The following is a 26,539-nucleotide window of genomic DNA, read 5'->3' on the forward strand; positions in this document are numbered from 1 at the left end:
TAATGTTGTCCCTGAGGTCTCTTAGGCTGTCTTCATTTCTTTTCATTCTTTTTTCTTTAGTCTGTTCCGTAGCAGTGAATTCCTCCATTCTGTCTTCCAGGTCACTTATCCGTTCTCCTGCCTCAGTTATTCTGCTATTGATTCCTTCTTGTGTAGTTTTCATTTTGGTTATTGTATTGTTCATCTCTGTTTGTTTGTTCTTTAATTTTTCTAGGTCTTTGTTAAACATTTCTTGCATCTTCTTGATCTTTGCCTCCATTCTTTTTCTGTGGTCCTGGATCATCTTCACTATCATTATTCTGAATTCTTTTTCTGGAAGGTTGCCTATCTCCACTTAGTTTAGTTGTTTTTCTGGGGTTTAATCTTGGTCCTTCATCTGGTATATAGCCCTCTGCCTTTTCATCTTGTCCATCTTTCTGTGAATGTGTTTTTTGTTCCACAGTCTGCAGGACTGTGGTTCTTCTTGCTTTTGCTGTCTGCCCTCTGGTGGATGATACTCTGTTCCAGAATTATTGATGGCTATCTAGTTAGAATAAGCCCAGTGTACAGTACCCCCAGCAGTGTGTGCATGCATATGTTTCACTATATTCCTGCCAGAATCATTTTATTAAAAAATTATGTGTATTTATTTTGTACTGAGTGACCTGGAAACTAGAGACATAGAGGCAGAAAGGTGAGTTAGGAGACTGCCACAATAGTCAAGGCTTAAGTGAAAATAGACTCATTTTTGGTGATGATGAATGTAACAAATTTATCATCAAACATTGACTAAGCACCTGCTATGTGCCAGTGACAGTACTAAACATATTACTACCCAAGTAAATCCTCTCAATGTCTCTGTAAGATAATATATTTTTAGTCTTGATTATATGGTTGAGGAAACTGAGACTGAGCAAATTGATGTGACATACCCTAGGTCACACAAATGTGAAGCTCCAGAGCTGAGGTTCAAACATAGACTTTCTGAAGGGACAGCTTCTGGAAGAATATATTTTTTAATCCAGAGTTGTTAGTTACCAAAAAGAAATGGGGACCAAGGGAGGTGGCCATGATAGCTGCAATATTGGGTACCTGCTGAGGAGTGGTGTTCCATTTGGCTCACTGTCCAAGTTCTTGTTGTTCTCTTTTCCAGGAGACTCTGACAGTTTCAGCACAGTTCGGCCTCCAGGAGAAAAGCCAACCATCATCCGACCCCCAGTGAGGCCTCCAGATCCTCCCTGCCGGGCAACTACTACCCAGAAACCCGAACCAAAGCCAGATATAGTGACTGGCAATGCAGGGGAAATCCCATCGTCTGTGTAAGTAGAGTTGTTTTTCAACCTTGACCTAAAGTCCACCTTAGACGACTAAGAATGCTTTCAGGATCACCATTATGGTTGTGAAGGGTGTACAATGCACAACTCCAGGGTATCGTTCACTTCATAGTGTAGGGGACTGTTGCAGACCAGCTCTGTTTGGAGTGTTCTACTCAACACTTAAAGCTGGGAGATTTTTCCTAAAGGTGAGGTGTTTAAATCTTGGTACCCGATAGGAGACCCATTTTTCTTAGTCTCCCTGATCTCTCTAGGGTGATAAGATTACCGGCTGCTTTCATGCTTCTTTGCCTCTGTAAATTTTTTTTCTTATTATTACTACTGGTTTTAAAAGTAATTTAATGAACAGATTTGGTCATTTTACGTGTGCTTTGAAGCTTTTTTTTTTAAAGAGAAGGTATGATTTTTAAAAATCTTCCAGAATGACTCAGATTCTCCAGAGAGCCTCTTACAGGGTAGTAGCAGAGCTATTATCCAACCAGCCTTCCTGAGTCTGGCCTGTAAGCCAAGGAATCAGGGATAGAGCAGCTAAGGTGGGGCCACAGCAACTCTCAGGGACCAGCTTTTCTTGGCCACAAAACTAGCCTGGCAGGCCTCTCCTCAGCCAGTGCCTGGGACCCCTCTCAGTATCCTGCCTCCTAGTGTTCCTTTTTCTTGTGTCTTTTGTTTTCCATAATTGCAAAATTGAGGAAATAAGAAAAACAGAGCCTCTACTGTTTGGACTAATTAGCTAAGTGTATTTGCAAAATGTCAAAAATTATACTCTGAAACCAAGAACTTGTTTCACTTATTTCTCCCAAGAGTAATCTGAATGGGCAACATACTTAGATCATTCTGAGCCAAGGGGAAGCAAAGAGTATCAGCCATAGCCTTGGGGGTGCCTATGGTCTCTGAGCCATTTCACATTCTGATACTTGGGTTTTTCCTCAGACCCAGATCCTTTGCAAGCTAAGGCAGAGCCTGGCATTGGTGGCCTATCTGGTTCATATTTTCTTTTCCTTTCCATTGGCCATTGGTTCCCACACATATTCCAGAGCAACTCATGGGACTTGGTTGGCTTCTCTTTGCAGGGTGGCTTCCAGGACCAGGTTCTTTGAAATAGCTTCCCGGAAAACAGGAAGGTAAGAGATGCAGGTGACAGAAATGAAACCAAATAACTTTTTAATAAATGTATCATGAGCATGTCATTTGCTCTCTTAACATTGTATTTTTGTTTCTCTGTAGCTCTGTCTCTTTCTCTCTGTCTGTGTTTGTTCCTTTCTCTCCCCCAACACTGTCTCTCTGTCTCCCTGTGTCTCTGTCTTTGTCTCTATAACTGTATGTCTCTCTGCCTTTGTCACTCTTGTCCATTTGTCTCTCGCACACTGTTTCTCTGTCTCTGTAATTCTCAGTCTCTTTATGTCTCTCCTTGTGTTTTTCTACTTATGTCTCTGTTTCCCTATCTCTTTGACTCTTTTTCTGTCTCTCTCCATGTCTCTCTTTCTTTGTCTATCTCTGTATCTGTTGTCTCTGCCTCTCTGGCTCTGTCTTTCCATCTCTTTCTCTCTTTCTCCTCTCTCTCTCACACATACATAGAGTACTCACAGGCGAAGTGGTATTGCAAAAACTTTATGCTCGATGTAGGTCTAATTTTTTTTGTTAGTTTACTTATTTAGACCCTATTATATTCTAAAAGGGCAGCTGATATGAATATATAGAAAGCAATATTCTAATATAAACAGCCTTAGAATAAGCATAGCCCTCATTTCAGAGGTAAACATTAGACTTAGGTGGTTGTTTTCGAACTGGCTGAACATATAAATCACCTGGAAAATTTTGAGGGAAAATAAAATGAACACAGATTCCTGCCTTCTGCTCTAGACCCACAAAAACAGAATCTCCAGGAGTAGGGCCTGGGAGTGTGGGTTTTTTAAATTTCCTTCCTTTATTTCTTTCTTCCAGTTAATTTGTTTTTAAAATCCCTCAAGTACTGGTACAGGCTTTCCAAAGCCTATCATTTGGCACCCTTTAGACTAAAACACCTGGAGAAATGATTGCCTGGCCTTCAGGCACTCTTCTGTGAGTTTATTCAATGTTGCTTATCAGAGAGTTCAAAATTGTGCTTCCTGATGGGTGACAAGAGTGTAACTCTTCCAGGTATTCAGTTAAAAGCAGAACAATGTGCCTTTACCAGCGCTGGAGCTGGGATAGGTTTGACATCATCTAGTTAAAACTGTGGGACCCGACTCACCAGGACATGATTCTGAACAGCAGGTCACCCTAGTTCTGCTTGGCAGTCAGCCACAAGGAACTATAGACTAGGCCAAATTCTCCTTAGACAATAATTTACCATTTATTCTACCATAACAAATGAAAGTGAGGTCAAAGCCCCAGATTTCTCTTACTGATAGAATGAAGATAAAGTTTTCACCTAGGACATTTTTAAAGCAGGCTTAATCAGATAGGCTTGAGGGAAAAAAAGAAAAACAGAAAGAGAGAGAATACTTTATATTCTTAATAAAGTATCTGCCTATGAGCAGGACTACTTCCTACTTCCTGGTGGTCCTTCCAACTTCCCTAGGATAAACCATATGAGAAATAAATACCAGGGAAATAGAATGAAGCAAACTAGAATTAACAGAATGAACTAGGCATATCTAAAGGAGAGCTTTTTAGAGGAAGTGATATCTGAGATGGGGCTTTAAAGATGGATAGAATACACTGAAAATGTGAGGGATTGATCTGTAGCTTTGAACAGGGAACCAAGGCATTGAGAGGGATACGTACTAGGCATGAACAAAGTCCAACAGAATCTTTAAGGCAGCCTGACTTTTAATAGGGAAACTGTAGCCAACCTGGTGTTGAAAGTGTGGAAAGATTGGTAACCACTACCTGGGCTTTGTCATTTAGTGCTCAGGGAGGTCTTGGACCAACTGCAACATAGGGCACTGTGGTCAAAGCAGGCACTTCAGGCTGGAGGACAACCTAACCAATCCTATGTCCAGGCCTCTGGAACCTAAATTTAATCCTGTTCCTTATTCTCAGATTCCATCTTGGCAGGATTGTGGGTAAGGCCAAGGTGGGTACACCAGTCCTCCAATATGTAATAAGCCACCTTCCTAGGTACCCACAGGTTCCTCCCACTCAGCATCCATATAAGGAAAGCACCCCTTCTGTCTAGGCCCCAGTTTTGTAACCACCACTTGCATCAGTGCACCTACATGATGGCTACTGGTCAAGATTCTTAGACTAGCCAGTCAATCCCATCTCATCTCTAATGAAAATGATCTGTTTAACCTTTTCTCTGCCCCTTTTTGCTTCCAGTTTGTACACCTGACTCTATGTAACCTGACATTTGAATGACCTCACTTCTCATTCATCTCCCTTCTACAATACAACAATTAAAAAAAATTAAAAACTTGAAATAAAATGAGAAGTGGCTCATCAAGAAGAGAAGGGAGGGGAAGACATTTCAGTAAGGCAGAATAGCTTATGCAAGGCAGGTTCACAAAGTGATTAGTGTTCCACTTTGGCTAGAATGTGGGGGTGAGAAGAAGGAAGCTTAGCTAGAGTTGAGGCCAAGAAGATGGATTGGGGCCAGACTGTAAACGCCTTATATGACATACTAAGGAGTTTGGTCTTTATTCTGTAGTCCATGGGGTGTCATGGAAAACTTTTCAGCATGACAATGCATATTCTAAGCTGCCTGAGTTATTTAAAAAAAACACACACACACACATTCTGCTGTTAATGAGGAAGATAGTTGGGACAGTAAAACCTGGAGGCAGGGAGACCAGTTAGGAGGCTAATCATCCTGGCAAGAGTTGATGAGGTCCTGATGTATGGCATTGTCAATAGGAATGGAATGAAAGGACAGATTTGAGGTAGACTCAGTAAGACCTTACTGACTTTTCAAACATGGAGCATTGGAGAAAGATTAAGAGAGAAGAAAGTCTAACTTGGGCAGTTAGGTAGATGGTAACAATAATTAATCATGGAGGAATAGGTTTTGTGGGAAAGTTTCTCTGCTCAATTTTGGACACAGTTTGTATGAAGACTCTGTGGGACATCCAGATAGAAATGTCCAGTGGGTAACTGCAACTTAGACTAGTAATTGGGGCTGGATCTACGTAGGTTTAGAGGTAGAACTGTTAAGTACAGCCACTGTACAAATTTATAGGGGCATTCACATATACTACAATGTGAATAGTAACCTTTTGGGGGTGGTCTCAGTATTTGATGGGAATTGAAATCATGGATGGGAATAAGATCACTCAGGGAGTAGGTATTAATAGACTTAAGAGAGAAGAGAAAAACAATGTTCAGGATATAGCCCTGGGACAAGCTGTTGTCTGGGATTTTCTGGCCAAATTATATGGAGCTTGATTCTCCAGGATTGTCTCTTGCCTCCAACCATCCCCAGACAAGTCTACTTTAGGACCAATCTAAGCACATCAAGAGGCTGGTTTGGTCTTCAAGGCAAAGAAAGATTCATGTTTCACAAGGCACTTGCCTTCCGTCTTTGCCTTTTTCCCATTGGAGATAATCACAGAATGTAGTCTTTGGTCTTTGGCCAATTCCTCTGGTCTTCCCTTGCCTCCCATAGTATGGCACTCGAAGGATTGTGCTGGCACCTGAAAGATGTCTTTGTGTCTGGGATACTGGGCTCTCTAAATCTGGCAGAGAGGTATGCCAACCTATAAGCATGGAGTGAGATGTTTTGAAACATCTGGATGGAATCACTTCCTCATTTTTCAAATGGCCTAATTGCCACCATCCTGGAAGGGTCACCCATCCACTTGCTTTCCTTTCCAGTTCTGATTTCTAGAGTCTTAGTGAAATGTCTTTCCTCCTTTACCCACAGTTCTCAAGGCAGACTTCCTGGAGATCAGAGTTGAGGCCTCAGGTATGTAGTATCCGTCCCTGATTACAAAACCTTGTTACACATATACCTTCTTTATGAGATCTGAGTTTTTGAGGACTGGAGTGCCATGTGGGTCCAGAGGGTGGGAATTCACCTCCATGCCTCAGTTCACTACCCTGTAATTACATGACCCTTAAACTTACTGCCTTTTAATTCTGAGGTTCTCTGTGTTTTTAAGTTTCATTTCTTTCTTGCTCAGCCAAACTACAGTATAGTTTTACAAATTGCCTTTGAATCAAGGTCATTAGGAATCCTAAATTGTGACATTTTGGGCAATTACATTTCCTTCTCTGGGCCTCAATTTCCCAACATGTAAGATGAAATGTTTGGAACCTTTTAACTCCGACATCCTTTGGGTCTATAAGAATATCAGTAACCTCTCATTTGATATTATAGCAGGTCCCAAGAGTCTACCTTAGTATTTGTAGGGGAACTTCATTCCTTCAGATCAAATCACAATTTCAGTCTTACCCCTTGAACCTTCATCCTTAGTTCTTTATATTTGTCTAATGCAAAGCATTTTCACGTCCATTATATCATTTAGTCCATATCAAATGCCAGAAATAGGGAAGTTAATATGTATTTTCACTCAACAAATAAAGGAACTGAGGTTCAAAGGGGATAAGTAACTTACTAAGATCACCAGAACCATGGAGATCATGGAAATTTCTTTCTCTACTAGGAGTTCTGATTGACAATCAGATTGCTGGCATGACATGAACCAATACACACATAAATCAGATCCAGGTATCTGGAGCAGAGCTTTCCATGTACTCCTCAGCCTTCCTTTTCTTCATATCACTGCCAGTCCTCAGAGGTCTATGGGTAGATAAGAGTTTTCTTATCAGCTCTCATGAAGGTGAAGTCTCAGTAAAAGGAAGTTTGGAGTTATTGTAGGGCCATAAAGGCAGTGGCCATTCAGCAAGGTGAGTAATCTCAGAGGTATCAGGCATCTGTATCTCCTGTGGACTTTTTGGGGATTAGAGTTCAGGCTTAAGGCACACAGTTTCCAGCCCTGATTTTAGCACCGTATTAGGACAGTTTCATGGGATCTGAGTTATAAGGGCCTTTTTCTACCCAGCCGCTATTGCTCAGAAGATTAGCTACCTACCAAGAGAGGGCCTACTGCTCAGTGGCTGTTAAGTGTTTAACCAGTCCTAGCTAATTCCTTACTCTCTTCTTTCCCTTTCAGGTTTCAAAAACCTTGGCCTCAGGGGACACTTTCCAGGTTCTAGAAGAGTCTTCTTCAAACCGTTGTGTGCTGAAGAGCAGATCTTTCCTGGCCCTGCACCTTCAGGCTCTGGGATGCTATAAAATAAGGGACACACATCCTAGATACAAGTTTATTTCTCCTTTGTATTCTGTCTTCATTCCCTCAGAAGGTCTATCTTGAGCTCCTATAAGACTGTGAATGGCTGAACTCCCTCAAGGCAGACTGCAGAAACCAAGCTATCCACCATCCCAAGTCGAAGAGAGGAGCTCAGTTTTCAACTCCTCTCTGAACTTCCTGCCTCCTCAAAAGGCCATCTAGCTCTGAAAGATTTGGGGCTAAAGACTGATCTCAGAAGTCTTACCCTGAACTAGAAGTTACTTGAGTTGGGGCCATTGCTTACCTTGGAAGTAGGGGAGTAGGAATGTTTGCTGAACTTTAGAGAATCTTAATATCTCTTACTGAGGATATGGACCCTGGTGCCAGTTTGGAGCTTTGGCGCTGTAATATATTGCCAAGAATGTGTCTGCTCTTATGGGACCAGACAGAATGAGTGATCCCCCCACAATCCCTCCAAGTGGACTCAGGAAGGTGGCCTTCCTGCTTTTGCATACAGCTGCTTAAGACAAATCTGCAAAGCATGTTTTACATGTCAAAGCCTAGGTCTGTTTGAATTATTCTTCCTCCTGTTTTCTCCTGACAGCTTCCTTTCCAAGCAATCAAGAAAGAAACAAAAGCTGAAGACAGTTCTTTAAAAAAAGGCAGACTGTGTTTGTTCTGCAGGAGTTCCATTTTTGGGTCAAATGCTGGGGAGAATTGTTAAGATGATTGAGGCCAGGCAGTTGTCACTGTTGCTTCATGTCTGCCTTCTGCAGATAAGCTGTTTTATCACCTGAAAGAAACAGTTCTTAACCCATTATCTATGGATTCAGGAACTTCATAAAGCCTCTGAAATGGTATGCCTTTTCAATATGCCTTTTCTGAGGAAATGGTCCATAACATTCTAGTGAATTTCAGATTAAGCCTGTGACACAATAAAGGTTAAGAACCACAGCCTTTGAGATAAAAGACTCTTTTTATGACCTATAAAATATTTGATTAGAAAGGCCTTTCAGAATTATTTAGTCTAACTCCTTAGTTTACCATTGGGGAAACTGAGGCAGAGCAAGTTAGCAGCCATGTGTAAACAAGATACCACATCCCTGGGCACCTACACAAGGTTCTTTCCATTACACCATGCTTATCTAGCAAGGGGGCTTATGATTGGTCGCTTTAATGGCCATCATTTTGAGGATCTGGCTTTTACCCTCTTTCTTGAGCCACACATATTTGCCACCATATGGAACTTCCAGACATGAGCTCCTGGTCTTCCTCATTTGCTATTTCAATCATTGGAAAGGAATTAAAACACAGTGTAGTGAATCAGAAATCTGACGAGTAGACATTTCTGATTCCTGTTTGTTGAAAAGAAGCTGCTGGAGAAAGTGTCATCGCTTGTTTCCACACAGGTGCCTTGGCTTTAGGGTGGGCTTTAAGATAGCCTGCCTTTAGTGTCTGTGTAATTATAATGTGGTCCAGTGTGATTGGACTCTTCTAGCCAGGCCCCACTAGTGCACTGACTATAGTACTGAGAAAGAAGCATAGACATGGGGAGAGGGGAGGCGAGAGAGAGGGTAAGAGAGAGGGAGATGAGAAAGAGAATGCACCCATGCCCAAACCAACTCTGAGATGCCTTGGGAACAGTGTTACTGAAAGGCAATAGCTACTTTCAAGATTGAATTCTAAATATGGCTTATTGTTGAGTTAGTAACATGTAAGCTAAACACACTGAGAGCCTTTGTGGAAGTAATTGAATAGCAATTTGATGACATTCTTAATGACGATGTACCCAGGTGGCCATATTGAACTCTCAGCTCTACCCAGTCTCAAAGGCCAAGTTGCTAAGAAACCAGGATAAAGTAAGCCAAGTGGGCACCATTCTACCTGCTGCTCTCCCTAAAAGGGCATCTCTGTGAGGCCTAATGGCCTCACTCAGGAAGTACTCATTGAGCCCCAGTCTGAGCTGTGGCCTCTCTGCTCTGTCCCATTAGATGACTAACTAAACAAAGCAGGTGTGCAGATTTTAGCCACAGAAGCAGTGGCCAATGGGGCCTCAGTACCTTTGAAGATATTAGAGACATGATTTCACTCTGGTTTCCTTGGGGGGAAATTCCACAGTCACCACTACAAATATTGAGAGATTATTGAGAACCAGAGAAAGCCACCACAATTCCAGTAGAATATGTGTCCCAGAAATGTGGCTGTGAGATTGCTATGTGTTTCCTGGGACACAGATCAAGAGCCTGGCCTAAAGAGTTGGGATCACCAGTCCGACTGGAAGCCAAGGAGCAGTGCCTGGCTGGCTCTACCCCTGCCCTGGGCTATACCCAAAGAATGAACCTCAGCACCTACCCTTTTGTTCTCTGATTTAAAGAGCAAAAGCTTCTGTGGAATGAGAATGGCTTGGCTTAGGCTTGATGGATGGATAGGCATTCAGAAGAGGCTATGGGAAGGGGGTGATAATTGAAGCGTGTCAATTGTAGGAAACTATCTGCATACCTCGGCCAACAGGTAGGAGAAACTGTCAATGGATGAACTGTAAATGTTGAGCTGACAGTGTTAACATTTATTAAGCACCTACTGAATGCTAGATGCTTCATATACATTATATAATTTAGTCCCTACAATAATCATGCAAGTGGATGCTATCCTCCTCATTCTACAGATAAAGGATTTATGACCCAGCAGGCTAAAATTAACTGGCTCAAGTTCACACAGAAAGTAAATAACAGAATTGTTATTCTAATCCAGCTCTCTATGACTCTGCACCCCATGTTGTTTTCCCTTTGCCATATAAAAGCCATATTACTGGAGCTGGCATACTTAACAAAATGTTAAAAGGCAAGTATTTGAGGGTAAGGAGGGGATGAAGGTCCAGTTTACAGGGGAATAAAAACTGGGCTGAAAGAGATTTCTGAGTTATGTTTTCTCCTCACCTTCAGAATGCCCATTTGATAATCCGTCTTAAAACGGATCATTTACTTTTACCTTGTGACATGAAGGATTTATTTTTTAGTTGGTAGTTTTCAAGTCCTTGGCTTAGCTGTTTTTCAAAGAAAAAAATGTCCTTGTATATGTCTGTTAATTCACCAAGGTTCTAGCACATGCAGTTTCACCCCAAGAGACTGGTGACATCCATACATGGTTTGAGGAATAGAATTGGTCTTGGTGCTTCTGCAGGACTTGATGCCTTGGGATCAAACCCCTATTAAGGGTTTTTTGTGGGGATAGCAAAAGTTAAGAGATGATTTGGAATAATAAATATTATTGAAGTTTTTGTTTAAAAAAAGATGGAGTGTGTTGCCTAGCCACTGAGGGGCAAAACTCAGCGTCCAAATTGAATAATAAAGTGGTGTCATGTAGAGTATTTCTAAAATAAGTTGCAATTGTGGGAAAGAATCCTTACCTTTTCAAGAAGTTCCTTAATTCTGTAATAGCTAGAACAAATAAAGTAATAGAAGTATTTCTGTGACTAGAAAAAATTGCTTTTGAGAGAATGTAGATCAATTATACTATTTTTAATGTGGCTACAGACAAATGGCCTTGACACATTACAAGCCCAGAAAAAGCTTCAGAAGCATTGAAAAATTTCAGAGAAAAGCAAGATACCTTGAAGAGATGTTTTTGATGAAGAAAAACCTTCATTTTCATAGGGAAAACAATCACTTGATACCAAGGACATTAATAGATGCTAGAAAGACACATTTGTGAAATACATATGTAACATCAGAAGAAAAAAGAATTAGATCCTGGGGTCCATTCATGTGACTTTTAATAAAGTATGCAGACTGTCTAGTATTAATGGCCTCCATCTACAGTTTTGTCATGGAAACAATCTTTGAGCATATTTTGCATGATCCACTGCTCATGTTGTCTTTTGCAATTCTAAGGAAATGTAGGCCCAGAATCTTTTTGTACCTAGGCATCTCCATCTACAGTCTATTTTGTACCAAGCCCAGTTATTCCTTCAGGCCTCACAACATCATTGTGTGACAGGTGAGAGCCCCATTCTACAGATAAGGAAACTTGAGGCTCAGGAAGATGAAAAATGATTTGCCCAATGTCACACAGTTAGGGATTGATAGAAACCCAGGACTAGAAGCTACAGGGCCGTTCCTGTTTCTAATACACCACACTACCTCCAGTGGTAAAGGAATGTTGACAATAAATGGAGAAGATGTTTAGAAATGAGATTAACAACATCTGCAAGTCTTGCTACTCCAAATATGGTCTATAAACAGCCTCAGCATCAGCATTACCTGGGAGCTTATGAGAAATGCAGATTCCTGGGCCCCATCCCAGACATCTGGAATCAGAATTTGTATTTTAATAAGGTCTCCAGGGGATAGATATGCACATTAAAGTCTGAGAAGCACTGATTGTAAGGCATTTAAGACAACAAAGCAGGTTGAGGAAGGAGACCTCTTTGTGAGGCAAAGACCAAAAATGGCAGATAAGGCCAATCTGGTATGTTGGAAGTGTTTACAAAGATTGTGTCCATAGCTGCCTGCTTCTTACATTGCTTTGTACATGGCATTATACTTTGATGACATATAAATTAAGTTTTTCTACTTCAAAGAATAGTGAAACCAGCCTAGGAAATAAGACTGAAAGTTACTTGACTTTCAAACCTCTGAGCATCAAAGGCAATAGAAAGGCAACATGGAGCATTGGAAAGAGCTCCCTTCAGGAGCATTTGGAGTCCACACTCACCTCTGTCACTGCTTCTCTGTAATGCTGATCAAGTCCCTCCCAAGTTGTCTGTCTTTAAACCAAAGGGCCTTTTCAGCTTTGACATTCAGTTATTCTCAGCTATGGCTTTTACTACAGTCAACATTGTAATGAAAACATGGACAATTCTACCGGGTTTTGTCTGGCCAGAGATTAGTATCTTTAGTTCACACGAGAAGGAGTATTCTGGGAGGAAATATCAGTCATAACAAAGCAACATTAATGGGAATTGCAAGGAACTGGGAGGAGCATGACTAGTTAACAGGTTTGAAATTGGCCGGTATTTTAATTAAAGTATAACAAGGCATCCAGACTCCTTTGAGAGCCAGCTGCTTCAAACCACATACTTGGAAATCAACTCCTATATCCTGAATAAGGCATACTTTACGTGAAACTCCTACATACTTCAATAAAACTCCTCTGATTTGGGCTTTGTGGGAGATAGTTTATTGGGGGTAGGAGAGACTTGTAAAAAAGAGAAAATTTTGCTCATCCTCCATCTGCCATCTCTCCAGGTGATTCTGATGCCCATTAGCTGAAGACAACTGGCTATAATCTAAACTTTTAAAATGAAGAAACAGACTCAGAGAGGAGAAGGGACTTGGCCTAAAGTCACACACGAAAGCCAATGGCAGAAAACAGGTGCTCAGAGTACCACCCCAAGGGTCTTTCAACTCTACTTTCTTTGGGTGACTAGTTTACCAGAATCAAGATATCTGCTTCCAGCAGTAAGGCACACACTAGGGAGGATGAATAGGCCTTCCATCTGAGTACTTTGTTTCCATCACATGTTCACACTCATTTCTTCAGTTGAGCATCATACAGCCATATCACCTAGGCAGAGCAGGGATGATTACCCACATTTTATTGAAGCTCAGAGAGATGGCCTAACTTGCCCAAGGTCACACAGAAAAGAAATAGACTTGTACCTAGGTTTTCTGATTTCAACTATGCTGCACTACTTCTCCAGGAGAGAAGAATCAGCCCTCCAACCCTCAGCATTTCTCCTGGGAAATGTCAGGAACTCTAAGCTCTTAATTGCTTCAATCCAATAGTTTCAAAACAGATCGACTTTTTTTCCCTATTGGAGAATATCCTAACAGTTTTATAACTTGAAACTCTGCAGAGCACACTTACGTCCATCATTTTGTTCTCATAACAGACCCATAAGGTAGGTAAGACAAGGTATTTTGCCCTCATTTGACATGTACAAAGTGAGGCCCACAAACACTGTATTAGTTTTATATTGCTACTGTAACAAATGACTACAAATTGAGTGGCTTAAAACAACCTCCATTTATTCTCTTACAGTTTCTATAGGTCAGAAGTTTGGCATAGTGTGGCTGGATTCTCAGGGTCTCACTTAACTAAAATCAAGATATCAGTCAGGGACGTAGTTGTTATCTGGGGCTCAGGATCATCTTCCAAGCTCACTGGTTGTTGGCAGAAATCAGTTCCTTGTTGTAGGACTGAGGTCCCCATTTTTTCAACATATGGCCCCCTCTGTCTTCAGGCTAAATACTTCTGCTTCCTTTTCTGTATCTAACTTTCTCTTCTGCCTCTGTTCTTCAAGTCTCGACCTTTCATTGGGGTGATTTCATTGGGCCTGCACAGATAATCCAGGATAGTCTCCCTATTTTAAAGTCAGTAGTAACCTTAATCACATCTTCAACATCTCTTTTGCCATGTAATCACAGTCCTGGAGATTAGGATATGGGATCTTCTTGGGGGACCATAATGCTGCATACAACAGGCACGGAGCAGCTCCCTACAGAAGCACCCCTTTTCAGCATAAAGACACATGGTTGTCCCCCACTTAATCCTGGGGAAGAAAAAAATTACCATTTACATGCCACCTACATGGGAAGTTAAAAATTCGTGTTGTTCAACTTCACCCATTTCTCAAACACACACAGACACAATCAGGCAGCACACCAAAAGAGTGGTAGCTGGAGTGCAAGGGGGACTATTTGGAAGCTGATGCTATTCCTAGATGGCACATTAATGCTGGTGACCAGTCCTTTAACTAGTAACATTCTACCTAAGATGAGGAGGGGGCAGAAGTAGTTTTCACAAAGGCCCAAGATAAGACATGTATTCCCCATATCACCTGACCAGAAGAACTGACACTTACAGCATCTAGTACATGCCAGATGTTTGCCTAAGTGCTTTGCATGGGTCTACTGAATTTGTCAAGATAATATTTCTATGAGGTAAGTACTGGTATTAGCCTCATTTTACAGATGAGAAAATTCAGGCACAGAATAGTTACATCATTTGCTCACATTCCCACATCCAGGAAATGGTGAATTCAGGATTCATACCCAGACAAATTCCTAAACTAATCCCCTGTGGCTTCTATCAGATGGGGAAAATTCTCCTAGAGGGGAGATGGAGGCCAAGTAAAAGTCCCTTGCACCTTTGATCCTCTAAGCTTGCCCTCAGAGTCCTGGCATTCTGATAACCCAAGTCAGGACAGCTGAGCATCCTGAAGGAATCAAATTTAGAGACTTGCTGGGTTTTATGGGGCCAATGGAGTGCAAAGTGAAGGTGCCCAACATTTACTCAGTGGCTGGAAGAGAAGGAGATTGTCAGTCCAGGTAGGTGGGGTCAACATTAGTCGGCCCCAGGAATGCCCTCTGCAGAGCAGGCGGGCCTCCCTATTTTGGTTTGCATTCAAGTTGTATCATTTCCTATGAACCTCTATGAAGTCCATTTCTTGAAGACCCAGGCCCTGAGCATATACAAAAATAGTGCCTAAAATTAAGGCTGCAAAAGAGGGTTTTCCTGGTTTGGGAGAACAGGGCTAGGCAATAGCCTTTATTATGCCTTACATTTCCCAGCCTTCGGCAAGCCTGTGGGAACTAAGTTTCCACTAGTGTTGTCAGCCCTGGATTTATTCCTCTTATTTCTGCTTCCTCAGCTATTCTCATCTAGGTACCATGATGCTGGCAGGTGCCATCCTACTGTAATTTCCAGAGCCATCAGGATGTGAGGTAGGTGGGGTGTGGACAAGCTCAGTCCTAACTGTCACTTGCCTCTTCTCCACCCCTGCTACCATCCTGCAGGACTCAGAATTCTGTCTCCCTTCTGAGGTTGAGATCTAGAGGGACTCAGTAGAGGCTGAGTTCCTCTGTTTTCCATAACTCCTTTGCTAGCCCTGGCCTCTAACCCCTCTGAAAAGAACTCAAACACCGTTATCCATATTCATGCCTCAATCACCATAAGCAAGTTACTTCACCCAAATAACCATGGTTGGCCCTTAATAAGTAAGTGCTCAATTGATATTAACCAGTGGTGGTGGTGGTAGTAGTAGTAGTAGTAGTAGTAGTAGTAGTGGCTGCCTCAGTTAATATCCAGGAATGGAATCTTCTCTATCCATTCAGGGCTAGTGGATCACGCTCTGACATTCAAAATCTTCCCAGATGTTATCTATCTACCACCTGATTCTTGGATTCCTCAATACAGTGAACTGATTATCTGGAAACTGTCATGTTCCTTGGCCCTGTAACTAGCCACCCTGAACCCCAACACCCTATGGAAGCTGTCCTCATGCATGGCTCAGTCCCCCCCATACTTAGTCTCTCATGCAGGAGTTTCATGCCAATAACCCAGACCCAGCTACTCTGCCCTGTGCACTTTCCAACATTCCTATGACTTGAGGAATAGGGGCTCCTTCCTCCTATGACAGTTAAGCTCCTGGTGATGTCACTTAGGTACATTCACCCTCATGGGAACCCTTTATACTATTCTGGGAAGCAGCTCTCTTTCCCACACTCCCTTACTCTCCCTTCCTCCTACATTTTTCACTCCTACTGTCATTACAATAGTGCTTATTGTGTTTCCTCAAAGGTATTTCGTGAGGGAGTACATAGGTCCTGAAGGGGATATAGGAGAGAAGCACTATTCTGCTGCTGGCTGATTTCACACTTAACTAGAAATTAACCTTGGCTCTTGGCTGTCCAGGGTATATTTATATCCATTAAGAAATCACATTACTTTCCCTGAAGTGAATAAGACATCACAAAATACCTTTGGAAATGGGTCTAAATATCCTTTAAATGAATTTGAAGAGCTCTGGGAAAGAAACATAAGCAGCTAAGTAGCCATACTGGTCCCACTGTGACAAAGGGGGAAAGGGACTCAGCCCTGACCAAAAGTGAACAATTTATAAGAATCATATCCAGAGCCTTTGCATAATTTGTGTTTCTAGAATTCAGGGCCTTGGAAGTTGAAACAAGCCCCACAATGGAATTGGGGTTCCCCTGGGACCAAGGGAAGGAAATAAATATTGTTGAGCATCTATTGTGTGTCAAGCATAAAGTGGGAGAGACCTGAATCCTTGAGCTTTCCCAGCAGATCTGGCATAAGAGTTGGGGTGGTAACTTGGTAAAAAAAAAAAAAAAAAGTACTACCACCTGGCAGGCACATTGCATACGTTTTATATACATCGTCTCATCTGAGCCTCTTAACCACCTCATTTTAGTCCCATTTTACAGATCAAGACTTGAAATTCAGAAAGATTGTTACTTGCACAAAGTTACATAGAGAGTAAATGGTGAAAGCATAGATAGGAATGGACTCCCGAGAATGTACAAGCATAGCATATTTTCATTACTGAAACATTCTCTAACACAGAAGACCCCAATACCCAGTGTTGAACCAGTTTTCTCATTTTTTTTTGATAAATTTATTTATTTTATTTATTTTTGGCTGCGTTGGGTCTTTGTTGCTGCGCGTGGGTTTTTCTCTAGTTGCCGCGAGTGGGGGCTACCTCGTTGCGATGCGTGGGCTTCTCATTGCTGTGGCTTCTTTTGTTGCAGAGCACTGGCTCTAGGAACGCGGGCTTCAGTAGTTGTGGCTCGTGGGCTCTAGAGAGCAGGCTAAGTAGTTGTGGCACACGGGCTTAGTTGCCCCATGGCATGTGGGATCTTCCTGGACCAGGGCTCGAACCTGTGTCCCCTGCATTGGCAGGCGGATTCTTAACCATGGCACCACGAGGGAAGCCCTGAAGCAGCTTTTGGGAAAGAAACTTCTCATTGTTTTTACTGTGATGCTGGAGGTGGAGCAAGGGGAGAGTAAATAAGGGTGTGGTCAGTGTCTGAAGCAAGTTGGGATAGGAACGTTGAAGGACTACTTCTAGCTTATATGGAGCCTTTGTGTGAATTAGAGAAAGCACCCCTTGGTCAAGATACCTTATGACCATCTGCCAGAAAATTGTAATAAATACATAAATCTCTGATTAAAATGTGAGAGGCATCTCTAGATGTGGCCATCTCAACTGCATTTGATGGTCCTGGGGAGGTGCCCAGAAGTGCAAAGGAGGTGAAATAACCTTGGGACTAACTGAAGCATTAATGGGTGTGGCTCAGATCCATGTAAAGACTAGAAGGTCATTCTAAAGATCATGGCCTAAGCAATTCTAAGTGAGAAGGAATTATGGAGCTTAGTTAGTGGGAAGGAAGGGCTTTGAATTTATAGTATTAACTTACATTTTCAAAGCCCTGAAAGTTTTAGGATGCTGACTGGTAGCTGAGAGAAAGAATTGGGCAATGGAGGAGGGAAAAGCCCTCTGCAAGGCATTTTTACACTGAATTTCTCATATATTCCTCACAACAGCCATGGGAGAGATAGTGTTGTCCTAATTTTAGATATGAGAAAACTGAAGCTCTAAGGTTAAATAACTTACCTTAGATCACACAGATATTAATTGGTGGTATTAGGATTTGTCCCTGGGTGTGTCTAACACAAGAAATAGTACATTTCTCCCTTCACAATGTAACTATTGGGCATTTGGGTGTGTGTTCAATCAGCGAGAAGCATTAGGCTGGTGGCAGCCTTAAAGAATAAAGAAGTTGCAGAAATCATGTTAAAGGGCCCATGATCCCTGGCTGAGGAAAGGGTAATAACCAATACCCAGACCATGATGATGAAGGGCATACCTATACAGGGCAGCTAGGGTCTCCATGGTTATCATCAACTTTACCCCACTCACACAAGGGTCTTCAGTGGTAAGTGGAGATCATATTTTCCTCCCCTCCCACCCCACACTTCCAGGAAACCCTAAGGCATCCATCGACATATACACATCTATACCTGATATATATCTTTATCAATTCTGGGTCAGGAAGGTATGGCCATGGAACCACCTCCTTGCCCTTGCTAACTTGACAGTAGTGTGAAGGAATCTGAAACATATGTAGGTTTTTTTTTTGAGCCAGATAGTGTTATGATCCTGAAGCCCAGCTTACATAACCTATAGTCAAGGTTCCAGTCCTCCAGATGACTATCTGTCCATTCTTGCTATCATCTCAGCAGCCATTTCCAGATCTAAAGGTAAAAGGGAGGTCAGAGAGAGCTGGCCAAGCAAAATCCAGCTGCAGTGAGGGAACAAGGGAGGGTGGGCATAGAAATTCACCACAAGACATGGACACCGTATACTTTCTCTCAAGTTTTGCAGGTTGGGTCTCTCCAGTTCAATCAATAGCCTTAGCCTTTCTCCAGCTTTAGGAGAAAATCTGATTTCCTTCTAGGAGAGTCTGCCTCCTGATCTAGTTCCTTTCTTTTCTTCTCCAGGCCTAAGAATGGAAGAAATAAGAGATTTTAAGGGGATAGAAACGGTTCTATATTTATTTAAAAAATATATGACATTGACTCTGTATCAGACACTCTTCTCAGTGCTTTACAAATATGAATGCATTTAATCCTCACAACAACACTATGAGGTAGATACTATTATTCCTAATTTAAAGATGAAGAAGCTGAGACACAGAAAGATTAAGTGACTTACCCATGATCATACAGCTAAGAAGTGGTGGAGCTAGGATTCAAAACCAAGTTCTCAATTCTGAGGGGTTTTTTTTCTTCCTATTTATTTATTTATTTTGGCTGCATCAGGTCTTAGTTGTGGCTCTAAGGGATCTTTTGTTGTGGCGGGCGGGCTTCTCTCTAGTTGTGGCATGCAGGCTCCAGAGTACGTGGGCTCTGTAGTTGAGGTGCGTGAGCTTAGTTGCCCTGCAGCATGTGGGATATTAGTTCCCCGACAAGGGATCGAACCCACATCCTCTGCATTGGAAGGTGGATTCTTAACCATTGGACCACCAGGGAAGTCCCTCAATTCTGAGGTTTTAACCAGTATATTGTGCTGGTCACATGATACAGTAGCAAAGAATATTGGCTTTAGACGTCAAGTAGAGTCTGGATTCTGATACCTATTCTGACACTTGTCAGCTACCTTACACCCTGGCAAGTTACTTCCCCTCTTTAAGCCTTAGTTTCCTCACCTGTAACATGTGGGTCATGACACATGCCTCTCAGAGTTGTAGTGAGGAATCAATGGAAAGTGCCCAGCCTGGAGTAGGTATTCAAATTTGTTTCCTCTTTTCATTTTCCTAAAGCTTGATACCAAACTATGATTTGATATCCAAACGCAATAGCCACATCAACTTAGACTGTGCCAGCACTAAATTAAGCAAGCACTGGTTGGCACTACAGGTAGCATTCACTCCTGCTGGAGTGCCAGATTTCCACCAGAGGAGCTGATACAACTAGCATTTCTAAAAATGGAATTCTGTCAGAATTAATTAGCTATAGGGTTCTGTTTCTGCCAAGACATAGGGAAGACATGGCCAGCATGAGGGACATTTGCAGGCAATGAAAGCATTGTGCCCAGCGAAGAAGTCTCATTCACACCGCTGCATGTACCCCACAAGGTGCCACCAGAACCTTTAGTCAATGCATGGGCCAATGAGCTTAGTTGGAGATGCCTGCTTACCCCATAGAGTATGAAGTCCTAGGGCTGAAAGACACCCTAAAAGTTATATAGACCAATTCATCATCCAACTGGGTCTAGTGAAGAACCCGAACTCTAGACTCAGGCAGGCATAGGTTCAAATCCTTCCTCTTCTACTCATTAGCAATCTAGTAGGCAAGTTACTTCTCTTCTCTGAGACTTAGTTTTTTCACTTGTAAAATTGAGATCAATAAGTGTTCACATTTAGGGGTTGTGAGGATTCAATGAGATAATGAAGATTAAGTGTCTGACACAGAATATATTCAATAAATGGTAACTATTAATTCTGGCATCATCTGTGTAACAGATCAACAAACTTCAGGAGTTCCCAACTGAGAACAAAATTGGTTTGTAAAGGTTCTTCATGACCTACTCACACAAGGTCTTTCATTAAAAAGGATCATACAACATCTGCCATGTAGACTCTGTCTCATCTTCTTCCCGTCCTCCCTCACCTCACCCACAACTTTACATTCTGTGAAAACTAGACCTGTGGATGTTCTCAGCTGTATTTGCAAGGGTCCTCAGGAAATGAAACTGACAACTTTCAAAAATGTGGGCAGGGTTAGTGGTATCAACAAGAGATGGTGAAGCATACAGGGTCTCAGAATAACAGGAAGCCATTACACCCTTGAACTGGAGGGGTAAATCAATGGAAAATTGTTACCAGCACCTAGTGAGAGCTGGAGCTGTGGAGAAGTCCCTAGTAGGAACTGTAATCAGGAAAAATTCCAGTCAGTGTCAGAAATGAGACCTAAAGCAGAGAAAGAGTGAGGAAGAAATAACAAGACCTTCTTCTTCTCCCACTCTGGATCTGTCAGTGCCAAACCCAGCCAGAAGCCAGCAGACAAGTTGATGCAATTCACGAGGTCAGCCTCTTGGGACACAAGTGGAGGGAAGAGAAGGGCAGAGAATGGGTCTGGAGGTGGCAGATGATAGCCAAAAAGTAACAACTAAGTTCAGCCTTCCTACCTCCATGCCTTTCACATTTGGTTCCCTAAAACTGTAATGATCTTTTGTGATCAAATGAATACCTGTTCATCTTAAGGCCCTGTTCACATATCACCTCCCTAAGAAAGCCTTCTCCATTTCATTATAGTCACTCCTCCAGTCATACTGATTCCAGTACTGATAATACTATGTTGTAACTATGTGTATTTTTGCCTGACTTCCTGAAGAGAATATGAACTTTTCCGGGGCAGGGGCTTAGTTTTATTCAACTCTGTATTCCAAGCTCTTAGCACAGCACCTTGGCTCAAATGTACCCCAATAATGTGGGTTAAACTGAATGGATCAACTCCACCCTAAAAACTTTACCATAGGACAGTGTTTTCAAGACATCAGACACCAAGTTAATTTTCATTAACCTTCTCTAGACCCCTGTCACTGGGGGTAGCCTTTCCTAACCAGCCAGATGCTGTAGAACAAGCAGTATCCCTTAGGGTTAGCTTCATTTGGAGGCCTCACAGAAACTATCTCTTGACAGTTACCAAAAGCTTTTAAAACTAATTTTTTCCAAAGAGAATATTCCCAATACCTGCCATTTGACAAATTATAGGAAAAGCAAAGTTCTCTGAAACAGGCAATTACATTTTCCACCAAATCCTGAATGTTGCATTAGGCCTCACCTAGTGTTTTTATCCAAGCCTAGGGAGCCAAATAAGGGCAGTTGGTGTAGCAGGAAGTGGTGACAGAACAACATCAACTCAAATACTCTTCTTCAGATGGGAGCAGTATTCTTCAGGTGGCCTCCAGAGTGCCTGCAAGCCCCTCAGACATTCCATTTAAGGACAATGACTGATGTGATGGTTTGGATAGAACTGAAGAAGCTAAAAAGGACAAGGATATTTCCCATGAGTTGCTTTTCATCTGCTGTCAACATGGGTAAAGACTGATTGACTGCTCTTAGACCAGGCCAAAGTCAAGGGTTACTTCCTTTAAGAATGTTCCAACCCAGAACTTTTTTTAAGCTCAGCTTAACTAATTCCCCTTCCTTCCAGAGCCTTCAATACTTTCTGATCTCTGTAGCAGCTTCCATGAAGAGAAGTGTGAAAAGAATGCTGGGAATTTAGGCTGTAACTCCGCCACTCACTTGCTGTGGAACTTAGTCAAGTCCCCTTCTTTTTCTGGATTTCAGTTTCTTTATTTGCAAAAATGAGGAAAATGGCAGTTCCGAAATCAACCTCATAAAGTACATTGGAGAAAGTAAGAAGAGATCAATAAATCTGCCAAGCAGGAAAGAAGGATCCACAGAAAATGTGATCTTTGAATTGGGCTACATGTGCTAGGCATGGAGGTGAGAATGAGCATGGCAGGTTGAAGGACTAGCAAGCTACCTGATGCAGATGCAGCTGATGTGTGGAGGGGAGTGCATGGAGGGGAGTGACATAAAACGAGACTTAAAAGGAAGCTTTAGGCCTATCTATGAGGGACTTTGAATGCTTGAAGGCCATTGAAGCTTAAGAACCAGGGGGATGACATGGGTAGTATAGAGGAATTGTTCTCAAATATTTTGGTCTCAGGACCACTTTATACTCTTAAAAATTACTGAAGACTTCAAAGAGGCTTTGATATTGTGGTTGATATCTATTGATGTTTACCATATTGCAAATTAAAAATGGGGAATGTTTAAATTTTTGATTACTTCATTTAAAAATAATAATAATAAACCAATATTCATTAATATATTTTATTAAAAATATATTTTCTTTTTCTTCACTTTTTAAAATTTTTATTGGAGTATAATTGATTTACAATGTTGTATTAGTTTCAGCTGTACAACAAACGGAATCAGTTATACATATACATATATCCACTCTTTTCTTTTAAGCTTATTTTCCCATATAGGCCATTACAGAGTATTGAGTAGAGTTCCGTGTGCTATACAGCAGGTTCTTATTAGTTATCTATTTTATATACAGTAGTGTGTATATGTCAGGCCCAATCTCCCAATTTATCCCTCCTCCCCCTTACACCCTGGTAACCATAAGTTTGCTTTCTACATCTGTAACTCTACTTCTGTTTTGTAAATAAGTTCATTTGTACCCTTTTATTTAAAATTCCACATATAAGTGATATAATATGATACTTGTCTTTCTGTGTCTGACTTACTTCACTCAGAATGACAATCCATCCATGTTGCTACAAATGGCATTATTTCGTTCTTTTTATGGCTGAGTAATATTCCAGTGTATACATGTACCACATCTTCTTTATCCATTCCTTGGTCGATGGACATTTGGTTGCTTCCATGTCCTGTTTATTGTAAATACTGCTGCAATGAGCATTGGAGTGCATGTATCTTTTCAAATTATGGTTTTCTCTGTGTATATGCCCAGGAGTGGGATTGCTGGGTCATACAGTAGTCCTATTTTTAGTTTTTTAAGGAAATTCCATACTGTTCTCCATAGTGGCTGTACCAGTTTACATTTTCACCAACAGTGTAGGAGGGTTCTTTTTCTCCACACCCTCCCCAGAATGTATTGTTTATAGATTTCTTGATGATGGCCACTCCAAATTACCTCACTGTAGTTTTTTTGTTTTTTTTTAGGTCTGTGTCTTTATTCCGGTCTTACCCCTAGCTTCTTCATAACCATTTTTTCCCTTAGATTCCATATATCTGTTGTAGCATACGGTATTTATTTTTCTCTTTCTGACATACTTCATTCTGTATGACAGACTCTAAGTCCATCCACCTCGCTACAAATAACTCAATTTTGTTTCTTTTTATGCCTGAGTAATATTCCATTGTATATATGTGTCACATCTCTTTTATCCATTAATCTGTTGATGGACCCTTAGGTTGCTTCTTAGGTTGCTTCTATATCCTGGCTATTGTAAATAGACCTACAATGAATATATTGGTACATGACACTTTTTGATTTATAGTTTACTCAGGGTATATGCCCAGTAGTGGGACTGTTGGGTCGTATGGTAGTTCTATTTGTAGTTTTTAAGGAACCTACATACTGTTCTCCATAGTGGCTGTATCAATTTACATTCACCAATAGTGCAAGAGTGTTCCCTTTTGTGCACTCCCTCTCTAGCATTGATTGTTTGCAGATTTTTTGATGATGACGATTCTGACAGGTGTGAGATGATCTCTCATTGTAGTTTTGATTTGCATTTCTCTAATGATTCATGATGTTGAGCATTCTTTCATATGTTTGTTGGCAATGTGTATATCTTCTTTGGAGAAGTGTCTATTTAGGTCTTCTGCCGTTTTTTGGATTGAGTTATTTGTTTTTTTCATATTGAGCTTCGTGAGTTGGTTGTAAATTTTGGAGATTAATCCTTTGTCAGTTGCTTCATTGGCAAATATTTTCTCCCATTCTGAGGGTTGTCTTTTGGTCTTGCTTATGGTTTCCTTTGCTGTGCAAAAGCTTTGAAGTTTCATTAGGGCCTATTTGTTTATTTTTGTTTTTATTTCCATTTCTCTAGCAGGTAGATCAAAAAGGATCTTGCTGTGATTTATGTCATAGAGTGTTCTGCCTATGTTTTCCTCTAAGAGTTTGATAGTTTCTGGCCTTACATTAAGTCTTTAATCCATTTTGAGCTTACTTTTGTGTATGGTGTTAGGGAGTGTTCTAATCTCATACTTTTACATGTACCTGTCCAGTTTTCCCGGCACCACTTCTGAAGAGGCTGTCTTTTCTCCACTGTATATTCTTGCCTCCTTTATCAAAGATAAGGTGACCATATGTGCGTGAGTTTATCTCTGGGCCTTCTATCCTGTTCCATTGATCATTATTTCTGTTTTTGTGCCAGTACCATACTGTCTTGATTACTGTAGATTTGTAGTATAGTCTGAATTCAGGGAGCCTGCTTCCTTCAGCTCCGTTTTTCATACTCAAGATTGGTTTGGCTATTCGGGGTCTTTTTTGTCTCCATACAAATTTTAAGATGTTTTGCTCTAGCTGTGTGGAAAATGCCAGTGGTAGTTTTATATGGATTGCATTGAATCTGTAGATTGCTTTGGGTAGTAGAGTCATTTTCATAATGTGGATTCTTCCAGTCCAAGAACATGGTATATCTCTCCATCTATTTGTATCATCTTTAATTTCTTTCATCAGTGTCTTATAATTTTCTGCATACAGATCTTTTGTATCCTTATTCCTAGATATTTTATTCTTTTTGTTGCAATGGTAAATTGGAGTGTTTTCTTTATTTAACTTTCAGATTTTTCCTCATTAGTGTATAGGAATGCCAGAGATTTCTGTGTATAAATTTTGTGTCCTGCTACTGTACCAAATTAATTGATTAGCTCTAGTACTTTTCTGGTAGCATCTTTTGGATTCTCTATGTACAGTATCATGTCATCTGCAAATGGGGTCAGCTTTACTTCTTCTTTTCTGATATGGATTCGTTTTATTTCTTTTTCTTCTCGGATTGCTGTGACTAAAACTTCCAAAACTATGTTGAATAATAGTGGTGAGAGTGGGCAACCTTCTCTTGTTCCTGATGTTAGTGGAAATGTTTTCATTTTTCCAACATTGAGGAAGATGTTGGCTGTGGGGTTGTCATATATGGCCTTTATTATGTTGAGGAAAGTCCCCTCTATGCCTACTTTCTGCAGGGTTTTTATCATAAATGGGTGTTCAATTTTGTCGAAAGCTTCTCTGCATCTTTTGAGATGATCATATGATTTTTCTCCTTCAATTTGTTAATATGATATATCATGTTGATTGATTTGCGTATATTGAAGAATCCTTGCATTGCTGGAATAAACCCTACTTGACCATGGTGTATCATCCTTTTAATGTGCTCTTGGATTCTGTTTGCTACTATTTTGTTGAGGATTTTTGCATCTATATTCATCAGTGATATTGGCCTGTAGTTTTCTTTCTTTGTGACATCTTTTTCTGGTTTTGGTATCAGGGTGATCGTGGCCTCATAGAATGAGTTTGGGAGTGTTCCTCCCTCTGCTATATTTTGGAAGAGTTTTAGAAGGATAGGTGTTAGCTCTTCTCCAAATGTTTGATAGAAATCACTTGTGAACCCATCTTGTCCTGGGCTTTTGCTTTTTGGAAGAGTTTTAATCACAATTTCAATTTCATTGCTTGTGATTTTTCTGTTCATATTTTCTATTTCTTCCTGGTTTAGTCTTAGCAGGTAGTGCATTTCTAAGAGTTTGTCCATTTCTTCCAGGTTGTCCATTTTATTGGCATAGAGTTGCTTGTAGTAATCTCTCATGATCTTTTGTATTTCTGCAGTGTCATTTGTTACTTCTCCTTTTTCATTTCTAATTCTATTGATTTGAGTCTTCTTTTTTTTCTTGATGAGTCTGGCTAATGGTTTATCCATTTTGTTTATCTTCTCAAAGAACCAGCTTTTAGTTTTATTGATCTCTGCTATAATTTCCTTCATTTCTTTTTCATTTATTTCTTATCTGATCTTTATGATTTCTTTCCTGCTGCTAACTTTGGGTTTTTTTTTTTGTCTTCTTTCTCTAATTGCTTTAGGTGCAAGATTAGGTTGTTTATTTGAGATGT

General features: G+C 40.9%; 1 protein-coding gene across 6 annotated transcripts in view; it reads left to right on the top strand.

The window, feature by feature from the left end:
* OPHN1 (oligophrenin 1) overlaps positions 1–8,479 on the top strand; it is a 602,961-nt gene extending 594,482 nt beyond the window's left edge. For all 6 annotated transcript variants that reach the window (XM_067724252.1, XM_067724257.1, XM_067724254.1 and 3 more), the window contains 4 exons: positions 1,133–1,298; positions 2,384–2,434; positions 6,157–6,198; positions 7,409–8,479. In XM_067724252.1, coding sequence (XP_067580353.1) covers positions 1,133–1,298; positions 2,384–2,434; positions 6,157–6,190 — 251 coding nt within the window. In that variant the 3' untranslated portion in view covers positions 6,191–6,198; positions 7,409–8,479. The remainder of the gene's footprint in view (positions 1–1,132; positions 1,299–2,383; positions 2,435–6,156; positions 6,199–7,408) is intronic.
* The last annotated feature ends 18,060 nt before the right edge of the window (positions 8,480–26,539 follow it).

The sequence above is a fragment of the Pseudorca crassidens genome, chromosome X (assembly GCF_039906515.1).
Source record: "Pseudorca crassidens isolate mPseCra1 chromosome X, mPseCra1.hap1, whole genome shotgun sequence".
In the NCBI taxonomy this organism is placed as follows: domain Eukaryota; kingdom Metazoa; phylum Chordata; class Mammalia; order Artiodactyla; family Delphinidae; genus Pseudorca; species Pseudorca crassidens.